The sequence below is a fragment of the Oncorhynchus keta genome, unplaced genomic scaffold (assembly GCF_023373465.1).
Source record: "Oncorhynchus keta strain PuntledgeMale-10-30-2019 unplaced genomic scaffold, Oket_V2 Un_contig_12153_pilon_pilon, whole genome shotgun sequence".
NCBI lineage: Eukaryota > Metazoa > Chordata > Actinopteri > Salmoniformes > Salmonidae > Oncorhynchus > Oncorhynchus keta.
This window is the reverse complement of record NW_026277772.1, coordinates 7,068-22,500: the sequence shown is the minus strand read 5'-3', so window position 1 is coordinate 22,500 and position 15,433 is coordinate 7,068. Positions and strand designations below refer to the sequence as shown.

Below are 15,433 nucleotides of genomic sequence, written 5' to 3'. Positions count from 1 at the left end.
ACTGTGACTGATGGGGACTGTGACTGAGGGGGACTGTGACTGAGGGGGACTGTGACTGACTGAGGGGGACTGTGACTGACTGAGGGGGACTGTGACTGACTGAGGGGGACTGTGACTGATGGGGGACTGTGACTGAGGGGGACTGTGACTGACTGAGGGGGACTGTGACTGAGGGGGACTGTGACTGAGAGGGGGACTGTGACTGAGGGGGACTGAGGGGGACTGTGACTGACTGTCTGGGACTGTGACTGAGGGGGACTGTGACTGTCTGGGGACTGTGACTGACTGGGGGACTGTGACTGTCTGGGACTGTGACTGTCTGGGACTGTGACTGAGGGGGACTGTGACTGAGGGGGACTGTGACTGAGGGGGACTGTGACTGAGGGGGGCTGTGACTGAGGGGGACTGTGACTGTGTGACTGTCTGGGACTGTGACTGAGGGGGACTTGTGACTGAGGGGGACTGTGACTGACTGAGGGGGACTGTGACTGTCTGGGACTGTGACTGTCTGGGACTGTGACTGAGGGGGACTGTGACTGAGGGGGACTGTGACTGACTGAGGGGGACTGTGACTGTCTGGGACTGTGACTGAGGGGGACTGTGACTGAGGGACTGTGACTGTCTGGGACTGTGACTGAGGGGGACTGTGACTGTCTGGGACTGTGACTGAGGGGACTGTGACTGAGGGGGACTGTGACTGAGGGGGAGACTGACTGTGAGCTGAGGGGGAGAGAGTAGGGAAAGACTGATTGGTAACAAGATAATTGTGTGTGTGTGTGTGTGTGTGTGTGTGTGTGTGTGTGTGTGTGTGTGTGTGTGTGTGTGTGTGTGTGTGTGTGGTGTGTGTGTGTGTGTGTGCTTTCTCTCTCCAGTCAGGGTGGTGAGATTCAACAGAGACAGAGCTGGTCCAGATATCAGTCAGGAGGAACCATCTAACTCCTACAACACGACTGAGACTGGCTTCAGGTATATATACACACCTAACCCTGGACTGACTTCAGGTATATATACACACCTAACCCTGGACTAGCTTCAGGTATATATACACACCTAACCCTGGACTGGCTTCAGGTATATATACACACCTAACCCTGGACTGACTTCAGGTATATATATATACACCTAACCCTGGACTGACTTCAGGTATATATATATACACACCTAACCCTGGACTGACTTCAGGTATATATATATATACACACCTAACCCTGGACTGGCTTCAGGTATATATACACACCTAACCCTGGACTGACTTCAGGTATATATACACACCTAACCCTGGACTGACTTCAGGTATATATACACACCTAACCCTGGACTGGCTTCAGGTATATATACACACCTAACCCTGGACTGACTTCAGGTATATATATATACACACCTAACCCTGGACTGACTTCAGGTATATATATATACACACCTAACCCTGGACTGGCTTCAGGTATATATACACACCTAACCCTGGACTGGCTTCAGGTATATATATATATATACACACCTAACCCTGGACTGACTTCAGGTATATATACACACCTAACCCTGGACTGGCTTCAGGTATATATACACACCTAACCCTGGACTGGCTTCAGGTATATATATATACACACCTAACCCTGGACTGACTTCAGGTATATATATATATATATATATATATATATACACACCTAACCCTGACTGGCTTCAGGTATATATACACACTAACCCTATATATATGATATATATATATATATATATACACACCTAACCCTGGACTGGCTTCAGGTATATATACACACCTAACCCTGAACTGGCTTCAGGTATATTCAGGTATATATATATACACACCTAACCCTGGACTGACTTCAGGTATATATACACACCTAACCCTGGACTGGCTTCAGGTATATATATATATATATATGACTATATATACACACCTAACCCTGGACTGGCTTCAGGTATATATACACACCTAACCCTGGACTGGCTTCAGGTATATATATATATATATATATATACACACCTAACCCTGGACTGACTTCAGGTATATATACACACCTAACCCTGGACTGGCTTCAGGTATATATACACACCTAACCCTGGACTGGCTTCAGGTATATATACACACCTAACCCTGGACTGACTTCAGGTATATATACACACCTAACCCTGGACTGGCTTCAGGTATATATACACACCTAACCCTGGACTGACTTCAGGTATATATACACACCTAACCCTGGACTGGCTTCAGGTATATATATATATATACACACCTAACCCTGGACTGGCTTCAGGTATATATACACACCTAACCCTGGACTGGCTTCAGGTATATATACACACCTAACCCTGGACTGGCTTCAGGTATATATACACACCTAACCCTGGACTGACTTCAGGTATATATACACACCTAACCCTGGACTGGCTTCAGGTATATATATATATACACACCTAACCCTGGACTGGCTTCAGGTATATATACACACCTAACCCTGGACTGGCTTCAGGTATATATACACACCTAACCCTGGACTGGCTTCAGGTATATATACACACCTAACCCTGGACTGGCTTCAGGTATATATATATATACACACCTAACCCTGGACTGGCTTCAGGTATATATACACACCTAACCCTGGACTGGCTTCAGGTATATATATATACACACCTAACCCTGGACTGGCTTCAGGTATATATATATATACACACCTAACCCTGGACTGGCTTCAGGTATATATATATATACACACCTAACCCTGGACTGGCTTCAGGTATATATACACACCTAACCCTGGACTGGCTTCAGGTATATATATATATACACACCTAACCCTGGACTGGCTTCAGGTATATGTATATATACACACCTAACCCTGGACTGGCTTCAGGTATATATACACACCTAACCCTGGACTGGCTTCAGGTATATATATACACACCTAACCCTGGACTGACTTCAGGTATATATACACACCTAACCCTGGACTGACTTCAGGTATATATACACACCTAACCCTGGACTGACTTCAGGTATATATATATATATATATACACACCTAACCCTGGACTGGCTTCAGGTATATATACACACCTAACCCTGGACTGACTTCAGGTATATATACACACCTAACCCTGGACTGACTTCAGGTATATATATATATATATATACACACCTAACCCTGGACTGGCTTCAGGTATATATATATACACACCTAACCCTGGACTGGCTTCAGGTATATATACACACCTAACCCTGGACTGACTTCAGGTATATATATATATATACACACCTAACCCTGGACTGGCTTCAGGTATATATATATATACACACCTAACCCTGGACTGGCTTCAGGTATATATATATATACACACCTAACCCTGGACTGACTTCAGGTATATATATATATACACACCTAACCCTGGACTGACTTCAGGTATATATATATATACACACCTAACCCTGGACTGACTTCAGGTATATATATATATACACACCTAACCCTGGACTGGCTTCAGGTATATATACACACCTAACCCTGGACTGACTTCAGATATATATATATATACACACCTAACCCTGGACTGACTTCAGGTATATATATATATACACACCTAACCCTGGACTGACTTCAGGTATATATATATACACACCTAACCCTGGACTGACTTCAGGTATATATATATACACACCTAACCCTGGACTGACTTCAGGTATATATATATATATATATACACACCTAACCCTGGACTGACTTCAGGTATATATATATATACACACCTAACCCTGGACTGACTTCAGGTATATATACACACCTAACCCTGGACTGGCTTCAGGTATATATACACACCTAACCCTGGACTGACTTCAGGTATATATATATATATATACACACCTAACCCTGGACTGGCTTCAGGTATATATATATATATATACACACCTAACCCTGGACTGGCTTCAGGTATATATATATATACACACCTAACCCTGGACTGGCTTCAGGTATATATACACACCTAACCCTGGACTGGCTTCAGGTATATATACACACCTAACCCTGGACTGGCTTCAGGTATATATATACACCTAACCCTGGACTGGCTTCAGGTATATATATACACCTAACCCTGGACTGGCTTCAGGTATATATATATATACACACCTAACCCTGGACTGACTTCAGGTATATATATACACACCTAACCCTGGACTGACTTCAGGTATATATACACACCTAACCCTGGACTGGCTTCAGGTATATATATATATACACACCTAACCCTGGACTGACTTCAGGTATATATATACACACCTAACCCTGGACTGACTTCAGGTATATATACACACCTAACCCTGGACTGGCTTCAGGTATATATACACACCTAACCCTGGACTGACTTCAGGTATATATACACACCTAACCCTGGACTGGCTTCAGGTATATATACACACCTAACCCTGGACTGGCTTCAGGTATATATACACACCTAACCCTGGACTGGCTTCAGGTATATATACACACCTAACCCTGGACTGGCTTCAGGTATATATACACACCTAACCCTGGACTGGCTTCAGGTATATATACACACCTAACCCTGGACTGGCTTCAGGTATATATACACACCTAACCCTGGACTGGCTTCAGGTATATATATATATACACACCTAACCCTGGACTGGCTTCAGGTATATATATATATATATATACACACCTAACCCTGGACTGGCTTCAGGTATATATACACACCTAACCCTGGACTGACTTCAGGTATATATACACACCTAACCCTGGACTGACTTCAGGTGTATATACACACCTAACCCTGGACTGGCTTCAGGTATATATACACACCTAACCCTGGACTGGCTTCAGGTATATATACACACCTAACCCTGGACTGGCTTCAGGTATATATACACACCTAACCCTGGACTGGCTTCAGGTATATATACACACCTAACCCTGGACTGGCTTCAGGTATATATACACACCTAACCCTGGACTGGCTTCAGGTATATATACACACCTAACCCTGGACTGGCTTCAGGTATATATATATATACACACCTAACCCTGGACTGGCTTCAGGTATATATACACACCTAACCCTGGACTGGCTTCAGGTATATATACACACCTAACCCTGGACTGGCTTCAGGTATATATATATATATACACACCTAACCCTGGACTGGCTTCAGGTATATATACACACCTAACCCTGGACTGGCTTCAGGTATATATACACACCTAACCCTGGACTGGCTTCAGGTATATATACACACCTAACCCTGGACTGGCTTCAGGTATATATACACACCTAACCCTGGACTGACTTCAGGTATATATACACACCTAACCCTGGACTGGCTTCAGGTATATATACACACCTAACCCTGGACTGGCTTCAGGTATATATACACACCTAACCCTGGACTGGCTTCAGGTATATATATATATACACACCTAACCCTGGACTGGCTTCAGGTATATATACACACCTAACCCTGGACTGGCTTCAGGTATATATACACACCTAACCCTGGACTGGCTTCAGGTATATATACACACCTAACCCTGGACTGGCTTCAGGTATATATACACACCTAACCCTGGACTGGCTTCAGGTATATATATATATACACACCTAACCCTGGACTGGCTTCAGGTATATATACACACCTAACCCTGGACTGGCTTCAGGTATATATATATATACACACCTAACCCTGGACTGACTTCAGGTATATATATATATACACCCTAACCCTGGACTGACTTCAGGTATATATACACACCTAACCCTGGACTGGCTTCAGGTATATATACACACCTAACCCTGGACTGGCTTCAGGTATATATACACACCTAACCCTGGACTGACTTCAGGTATATATACACACCTAACCCTGGACTGGCTTCAGGTATATATACACACCTAACCCTGGACTGGCTTCAGGTATATATACACACCTAACCCTGGACTGGCTTCAGGTATATATACACACCTAACCCTGGACTGGCTTCAGGTATATATATATATACACACCTAACCCTGGACTGACTTCAGGTATATATATATATACACACCTAACCCTGGACTGACTTCAGGTATATATACACACCTAACCCTGGACTGGCTTCAGGTATATATACACACCTAACCCTGGACTGGCTTCAGGTATATATACACACCTAACCCTGGACTGGCTTCAGGTATATATACACACCTAACCCTGGACTGACTTCAGGTATATATACACACCTAACCCTGGACTGGCTTCAGGTATATATATATACACACCTAACCCTGGACTGGCTTCAGGTATATATATATATATATATACACACCTAACCCTGGACTGGCTTCAGGTATATATACACACCTAACCCTGGACTGGCTTCAGGTATATATACACACCTAACCCTGGACTGACTTCAGGTATATATACACACCTAACCCTGGACTGACTTCAGGTGTATATACACACCTAACCCTGGACTGGCTTCAGGTATATATACACACCTAACCCTGGACTGACTTCAGGTATATATACACACCTAACCCTGGACTGGCTTCAGGTATATATACACACCTAACCCTGGACTGGCTTCAGGTATATATACACACCTAACCCTGGACTGGCTTCAGGTATATATACACACCTAACCCTGGACTGGCTTCAGGTATATATACACACCTAACCCTGGACTGGCTTCAGGTATATATACACACCTAACCCTGGACTGGCTTCAGGTATATATATATATATACACACCTAACCCTGGACTGGCTTCAGGTATATATATATATACACACCTAACCCTGGACTGGCTTCAGGTATATATACACACCTAACCCTGGACTGGCTTCAGGTATATATACACACCTAACCCTGGACTGACTTCAGGTATATATATATATATACACACCTAACCCTGGACTGGCTTCAGGTATATATACACACCTAACCCTGGACTGGCTTCAGGTATATATACACACCTAACCCTGGACTGGCTTCAGGTATATATACACACCTAACCCTGGACTGACTTCAGGTATATATACACACCTAACCCTGGACTGGCTTCAGGTATATATACACACCTAACCCTGGACTGGCTTCAGGTATATATACACACCTAACCCTGGACTGGCTTCAGGTATATATACACACCTAACCCTGGACTGGCTTCAGGTATATATACACACCTAACCCTGGACTGGCTTCAGGTATATATATATATACACACCTAACCCTGGACTGACTTCAGGTATATATACACACCTAACCCTGGACTGGCTTCAGGTATATATACACACCTAACCCTGGACTGGCTTCAGGTATATATACACACCTAACCCTGGACTGGCTTCAGGTATATATACACACCTAACCCTGGACTGACTTCAGGTATATATACACACCTAACCCTGGACTGACTTCAGGTATATATACACACCTAACCCTGGACTGACTTCAGGTATATATATATACACACCTAACCCTGGACTGGCTTCAGGTATATATACACACCTAACCCTGGACTGGCTTCAGGTATATATATATATACACACCTAACCCTGGACTGACTTCAGGTATATATATATATACACACCTAACCCTGGACTGACTTCAGGTATATATACACACCTAACCCTGGACTGGCTTCAGGTATATATACACACCTAACCCTGGACTGGCTTCAGGTATATATACACACCTAACCCTGGACTGACTTCAGGTATATATACACACCTAACCCTGGACTGGCTTCAGGTATATATACACACCTAACCCTGGACTGACTTCAGGTATATATACACACCTAACCCTGGACTGACTTCAGGTATATATACACACCTAACCCTGGACTGGCTTCAGGTATATATACACACCTAACCCTGGACTGGCTTCAGGTATATATACACACCTAACCCTGGACTGGCTTCAGGTATATATACACACCTAACCCTGGACTGGCTTCAGGTATATATACACACCTAACCCTGGACTGGCTTCAGGTATATATATATATACACACCTAACCCTGGACTGACTTCAGGTATATATACACACCTAACCCTGGACTGGCTTCAGGTATATATACACACCTAACCCTGGACTGGCTTCAGGTATATATACACACCTAACCCTGGACTGGCTTCAGGTATATATACACACCTAACCCTGGACTGACTTCAGGTATATATACACACCTAACCCTGGACTGGCTTCAGGTATATATACACACCTAACCCTGGACTGGCTTCAGGTATATATACACACCTAACCCTGGACTGACTTCAGGTATATATACACACCTAACCCTGGACTGACTTCAGGTATATATACACACCTAACCCTGGACTGGCTTCAGGTATATATACACACCTAACCCTGGACTGACTTCAGGTATATATACACACCTAACCCTGGACTGGCTTCAGGTATATATATATATACACACCTAACCCTGGACTGGCTTCAGGTATATATACACACCTAACCCTGGACTGGCTTCAGGTATATATACACACCTAACTCTGGACTGGCTTCAGGTATATATACACACCTAACCCTGGACTGACTTCAGGTATATATACACACCTAACCCTGGACTGGCTTCAGGTATATATACACACCTAACCCTGGACTGGCTTCAGGTATATATACACACCTAACCCTGGACTGGCTTCAGGTGTATATATATATATACACACCTAACCCTGGACTGGCTTCAGGTATATATATATATATATACACACCTAACCCTGGACTGGCTTCAGGTATATATATATATACACACCTAACCCTGGACTGACTTCAGGTATATATACACACCTAACCCTGGACTGGCTTCAGGTATATATACACACCTAACCCTGGACTGACTTCAGGTATATATACACACCTAACCCTGGACTGGCTTCAGGTATATATACACACCTAACCCTGGACTGGCTTCAGGTATATATATATATATATACACACCTAACCCTGGACTGGCTTCAGGTATATATACACACCTAACCCTGGACTGGCTTCAGGTATATATATATATATATACACCTAACCCTGGACTGACTTCAGGTATATATACACACCTAACCCTGGACTGGCTTCAGGTATATATATATACACACCTAACCCTGGACTGACTTCAGGTATATATATATATACACACCTAAACCTGGACTGACTTCAGGTATATATACACACCTAACCCTGGACTGGCTTCAGGTATATATACACACCTAACCCTGGACTGACTTCAGGTATATATATATATATATACACACCTAACCCTGGACTGGCTTCAGGTATATATATATATATACACACCTAACCCTGGACTGGCTTCAGGTATATATATATATACACACCTAACCCTGGACTGACTTCAGGTAATACACACCTAACCCTGGACTGACTTCAGGTATATATACACACCTAACCCTGGACTGACTTCAGGTATATATACACACCTAACCCTGGACTGGCTTCAGGTATATATACACACCTAACCCTGGACTGGCTTCAGGTATATATACACACCTAACCCTGGACTGACTTCAGGTATATATATATATACACACCTAACCCTGGACTGGCTTCAGGTATATATACACACCTAACCCTGGACTGGCTTCAGGTATATATATATATACACACCTAACCCTGGACTGACTTCAGGTATATATACACACCTAACCCTGGACTGGCTTCAGGTATATATATATACACACCTAACCCTGGACTGACTTCAGGTATATATATACACACCTAACCCTGGACTGACTTCAGGTATATATACACACCTAACCCTGGACTGACTTCAGGTATATATACACACCTAACCCTGGACTGGCTTCAGGTATATATATATACACACCTAACCCTGGACTGGCTTCAGGTATATATACACACCTAACCCTGGACTGACTTCAGGTATATATACACACCTAACCCTGGACTGACTTCAGGTATATATACACACCTAACCCTGGACTGGCTTCAGGTATATATACACACCTAACCCTGGACTGACTTCAGGTATATATACACACCTAACCCTGGACTGACTTCAGGTATATATATATATATATACACACCTAACCCTGGACTGGCTTCAGGTATATATATATATATACACACCTAACCCTGGACTGACTTCAGGTATATATATATACACACCTAACCCTGGACTGGCTTCAGGTATATATATATACACACCTAACCCTGGACTGGCTTCAGGTATATATACACACCTAACCCTGGACTGGCTTCAGGTATATATACACACCTAACCCTGGACTGGCTTCAGGTATATATATATATATACACACCTAACCCTGGACTGACTTCAGGTATATATATATATATACACACTAACCCTGGACTGGCTTCAGGTATATATATATACACACCTAACCCTGGACTGACTTCAGGTATATATATATATACACACCTAACCCTGGACTGGCTTCAGGTATATATATATACACACCTAACCCTGGACTGGCTTCAGGTATATATACACACCTAACCCTGGACTGACTTCAGGTATATATATATACACACCTAACCCTGGACTGGCTTCAGGTATATATATATATACACACCTAACCCTGGACTGGCTTCAGGTATATATACACACCTAACCCTGGACTGGCTTCAGGTATATATACACACCTAACCCTGGACTGGCTTCAGGTATATATATATATATACACACCTAACCCTGGACTGGCTTCAGGTATATATATATATATACACACCTAACCCTGGACTGGCTTCAGGTATATATACACACCTAACCCTGGACTGGCTTCAGGTATATATACACACCTAACCCTGGACTGGCTTCAGGTATATATACACACCTAACCCTGGACTGGCTTCAGGTATATATACACACACCTAACCCTGGACTGGCTTCAGGTATATATACACACCTAACCCTAACCCTTATGTTAACACCTAATGTTGCCTTTTCATTGTTCTAACGTTGTCCTGACCTTGTTGTCCTGTTCCTCTCCAGAGAGGGCTCCAGTCTGGAGGAGGTAGTGGAGAAACAAGCTGATCTCATCGACTACCTGAAGCAACACAACACCTTACTGAGCAAGAGACTGCTCAACATGACTGTTCAGCACTGACCACAATACAACCACAACCATAAGAGACAGAGAGAGGAGGATGGAAGAAGAGAAGAGTGTCACAGATTAGAGGCCTCGAGTTTTATTTCTCTGTGACCACCCCAAGTGACCTCTGGGTAGTGTGTGTGCGTAGAGATTGTGTGTCTGTGTAGAGATTGTGTGTCTGTGTAGAGATTGTGTGTCTGTGTAGAGATTGTGTGTCTGTGTAGAGATTGTGTGTCTGTGTAGAGATTGTGTGTCTGTGTAGAGATTGTGTGTCTGTGTAGAGATTGTGTGTCTGTGTAGAGATTGTGTGTCTGTGTAGAGATTGTGTGTCTGTGTAGAGATTGTGTGTCTGTGTAGAGATTGTGTCTGTGTAGTCTGTGTCTGTGAGATTGTGTGTCTGTGTAGAGATTGTGTGTCTGTGTAGAGATTGTGTGTCTGTGTAGAGATTGTGTGTCTGTGTAGAGATTGTGTGTCTGTGTAGAGATTGTGTGTCTGTGTAGAGATTGTGTGTCTGTGTAGAGATTGTGTGTCTGTGTAGAGATTGTGTGTCTGTGTAGAGATTGTGTGTCTGTGTAGAGATTGTGTGTCTGTGTAGAGATTGTGTGTCTGTGTAGAGATTGTGTGTCTGTGTAGAGATTGTGTGTCTGTGTAGAGATTGTGTGTCTGTGTAGAGATTGTGTGTCTGTGTAGAGATTGTGTGTCTGTGTAGAGATTGTGTGTCTGTGTAGAGATTGTGTGTGAAAAGGGTAGTCATTAGAGATATGTGAGGGAGAAGGGAGGAGAGATGATGGAGGGAGAAGGGAGGAGAGATGATGGAGGGAGAAGGGAGGAGAGATGATGGAGGGAGAAGGGAGGAGAGATGATGGAGGGAGAAGGGAGGAGAGATGATGGAGGGAGAAGGGAGGAGAGATGATGGAGGGAGAAGGGAGGAGAGATGATGGAGGGAGAAGGGAGGAGAGATGATGGAGGGAGAAGGGAGGAGAGATGATGGAGGGAGAAGGGAGGAGAGATGATGGAGGGAGAAGGGAGGAGAGATGATGGAGGGAGAAGGGAGGAGAGATGATGGAGGGAGAAGGGAGGAGAGATGATGGAGGGAGAAGGGAGGAGAGATGATGGAGGGAGAAGGGAGGAGAGATGATGGAGGGAGAAGGGAGGAGAGATGATGGAGGGAGAAGGGAGGAGAGATGATGGAGGGAGAAGGGAGGAGAGATGATGGAGGGAGAAGGGAGGAGAGATGATGGAGGGAGAAGGGAGGAGAGATGATGGAGGGAGAAGGGAGAAAGAGAGAGACGAGGGAGGGAACCATGTTATCAGGGCTGTGTGTGTGTGTGTGTGTGTGTGTGTGTGTGTGTGTGTGTGTGTGTGTGTGTGTGTGTGTGTGTGTGTGTGTGTGTGTGTGTGTGTGTGTGTGTGTGTGTGTGTGTGTGTGTGTGTGTGTGTGTGTGTTCCACAGAAATGTTTTACGTGTGTTTTCTCCCTGCAGTGTGATTTTATATAAACTCAGCAGAAAATGAAACGTTCTCTCACTGTCAACTGCATTTATTTTCAGCAAACTTACCGTGTAAATATTTGTATGAACATAAGATTCATCAACTGAGACATAAACTGAACAAGTTCCGCAGACATGTGACTAACAGAAATGGAATAATGTGTCCCTGAACAAAGGGGGGGTTAAAATAAAAAGTAACAGTCAGTATCTGGTGTGGCCACCAGCTGCATTAATACTGCAGTGCATCTCCTCCTCATGGACTTCACCAGATGTTCTTGCTGTGAGATGTTACCCCACTCTTCCACCAAGGCACCTGCAAGTTCCCGGACATTTCTGGGAGGAATGGCCCTAGCCCTCACCCTCCGATCCAACAGGTCCCAGATGTGCTAAATGGGATTGAGATCCGGGCTCTTCGCTGGCCATGGTGTGTGTCTTGTAGGAAATCACGCACAGAATGAGCAGTATGGCTGGTGGCATTGTCATGCTGGAGGGTCATGTCAGGATGAGCCTGCAGGAAGGGTACCACATGAGGGAGGAGGATGTCTTCCTGTTACGCACAGCGTCATTGAGGGCAATCTCAACAACAAGCTCAGTCCGATACTGTGACACCCCAGACCATGACGGACCCTCCACCTCCAAATCGATCCCGCTCCAGAGTACAGGCCTCGTCGTAACGCTCATTCCTTTGACGATAAACGTGAATCCGACCATCACCCCTGGTGAGACCAAACCGACACTCGTCAGTGAAGAGACCTTCTTGCCTCTCCTGTCTGGTCCAGCGACGTTGTTGACCATGATGTCTGGTGAGGACCTGCCTTACAACAGGCCTACAAGCCCTCAGTCCAGCCTCTCTCAGCCTTTTTGCGGACAGTCTGAGTACTGATGGAGGGATTGTGTGTTCCTGGTGTAACTCAGGCAGTTGTTGTTGCCATCCTGTACCTGTCCCGCAGGTATGATGTTCGGATGTACCGATCCTGTGCAGGTGTTGTTACACGTGGTCTGCCACTGCGAGGACGATCAGCTGTCCGTCCTGTCTCCCTGTAGCGCTGTCTCAGGCATCTCACAGTACGGACATTGCAATTTATTGCCCTGGCCACATCTGCAGTCCTCATGCCTCCTTGCAGCATGCCTAAGGCACATTTAAACAGATGAGCAGGGACACTGGGCATCTTTCTTTTGGTGTTTTTCAGAGTCAGTAGAAAGGCCTCTTTAGTGTACTAGGTGTTCATAACTGTGAACCTTAATTGCCTACCGTCTGTAAGCTGTTAGTGTCTTAACGACCGTTCCACAGGTGCATGTTCATTAATTGTTTATGGTTCATTGAACAAGCAGGGAAACAGTGTTTAAACCCTTTACAATGAAGATCTGTGAAGTTATTTTGATTTTTACAAATTGTCTTTGAAAGACCGGATCCTGAAAAGGGGACGTTTCTTTTTTTGCTGAGTTTCGTCCTCGTGACTTAATGTGTAACTGAGGTTAATAAATGGAAGTGTAAACGAAAACAGCTGTGTTGTCTTCTGTAGTTACCTAGACAACATGATATCTCTAACTGTACCATGTTGTAACAGCCACTGAGACTCCTACCATTCCTAATGGGATTGACTGAGACTCCTACCATTCCTAATGGGCTGGACTGAGACTCCTACCATTCCTAATGGGCTGGACTGAGACTCCTACCATTCCTAATGGGCTGGACTGAGACTCCTACCATTCCTAATGGGCTGGACTGAGACTCCTACCATTCCTAATGGGCTGGACTGAGACTCCTACCATTCCTAATGGGCTGGACTGAGACTCCTACCATTCCTAATGGGCTGGACTGAGACTCCTACCATTCCTAATGGGATGGACTGAGACTCCTACCATTCCTAATGGGCTGGACTGAGACTCCTACCATTCCTAATGGGATGGACTGAGACTCCTACCATTCCTAATGGGATGGACTGAGACTCCTACCATTCCTAATGGGATGGACTGAGACTCCTACCATTCCTAATGGGATGGACTGAGACTCCTACCATTCCTAATGGGATGGACTGAGACTCCTACCATTCCTAATGGGATGGACTGAGACTCCTACCATTCCTAATGGGATGGACTGAGACTCCTACCATTCCTAATGGGATGGACTGAGACTCCTACCATTCCTAATGGGATGGACTGAGACTCCTACCATTCCTAATGGGCTGGACTGAGACCCCTACCATTCCTAATGGGCTGGACTGAGACCCCTACCATTTCTAATGGGATGGACTGAGACTCCTACCATTCCTAATGGGATGGACTGAGACTCCTACCATTCCTAATGGGATGGACTGAGACTCCTACCATTCCTAATGGGATGGACTGAGACTCCTACCATTCCTAATGGGATGGACTGAGACTCCTACCATTCCTAATGGGATGGACTGAGACTCCTACCATTCCTAATGGGATGGACTGAGACTCCTACCATTCCTAATGGGATGGACTGAGACTCCTACCATTCCTAATGGGATGGACTGAGACTCCTACCATTCCTAATGGGATGGACTGAGATGGTCAAGCATTACACCAGACCAACTACCATGTTGTAACAGCCACTGAGACCCCTACCATTCCTAATGGGATGGACTGAGACTCCTACCATTCCTAATGGGATGGACTGAGACTCCTACCATTCCTAATGGGATGGACTGAGACTCCTACCATTCCTAATGGGATGGACTGAGATGGTCAAGCATTACACCAGACCAACTACCATGTTGTAACAGCCACTGAGACTCCTACCATTCCTAATGGGATGGACTGAGATGGTCAAGCATTACA

The 15,433-nt window shown here is 44.6% G+C and overlaps 1 protein-coding gene and 2 long non-coding RNA genes across 3 annotated transcripts in view; 2 read left to right on the top strand and 1 right to left on the bottom strand.

The window, feature by feature from the left end:
• The window catches only part of LOC127917806 (transmembrane protein 192-like), a 16,653-nt gene extending 5,143 nt beyond the window's left edge, over positions 1-11,510 (top strand). Inside the window, exons 2-3 of the mRNA XM_052500871.1 lie at positions 873-966; positions 11,037-11,510. Of these exons, the coding sequence (XP_052356831.1) occupies positions 873-966; positions 11,037-11,151 (209 nt within the window). The 3' untranslated portion in view covers positions 11,152-11,510. The remainder of the gene's footprint in view (positions 1-872; positions 967-11,036) is intronic.
• Positions 1-14,127, top strand: part of LOC127917807 (uncharacterized) — a 20,643-nt gene extending 6,516 nt beyond the window's left edge. Inside the window, exon 2 of the long non-coding RNA XR_008097742.1 lies at positions 13,917-14,127. This is a non-coding gene — a long non-coding RNA (uncharacterized LOC127917807). The remainder of the gene's footprint in view (positions 1-13,916) is intronic.
• Positions 1,155-11,075, bottom strand: LOC127917808 (uncharacterized). The gene is made up of 3 exons (XR_008097743.1): positions 10,951-11,075; positions 7,455-7,569; positions 1,155-1,533 (listed from the first exon to the last, which is right to left on the bottom strand). It is a non-coding gene; the product is annotated as an uncharacterized LOC127917808 (long non-coding RNA).
• Positions 14,128-15,433: the final 1,306 nt, after the last annotated feature.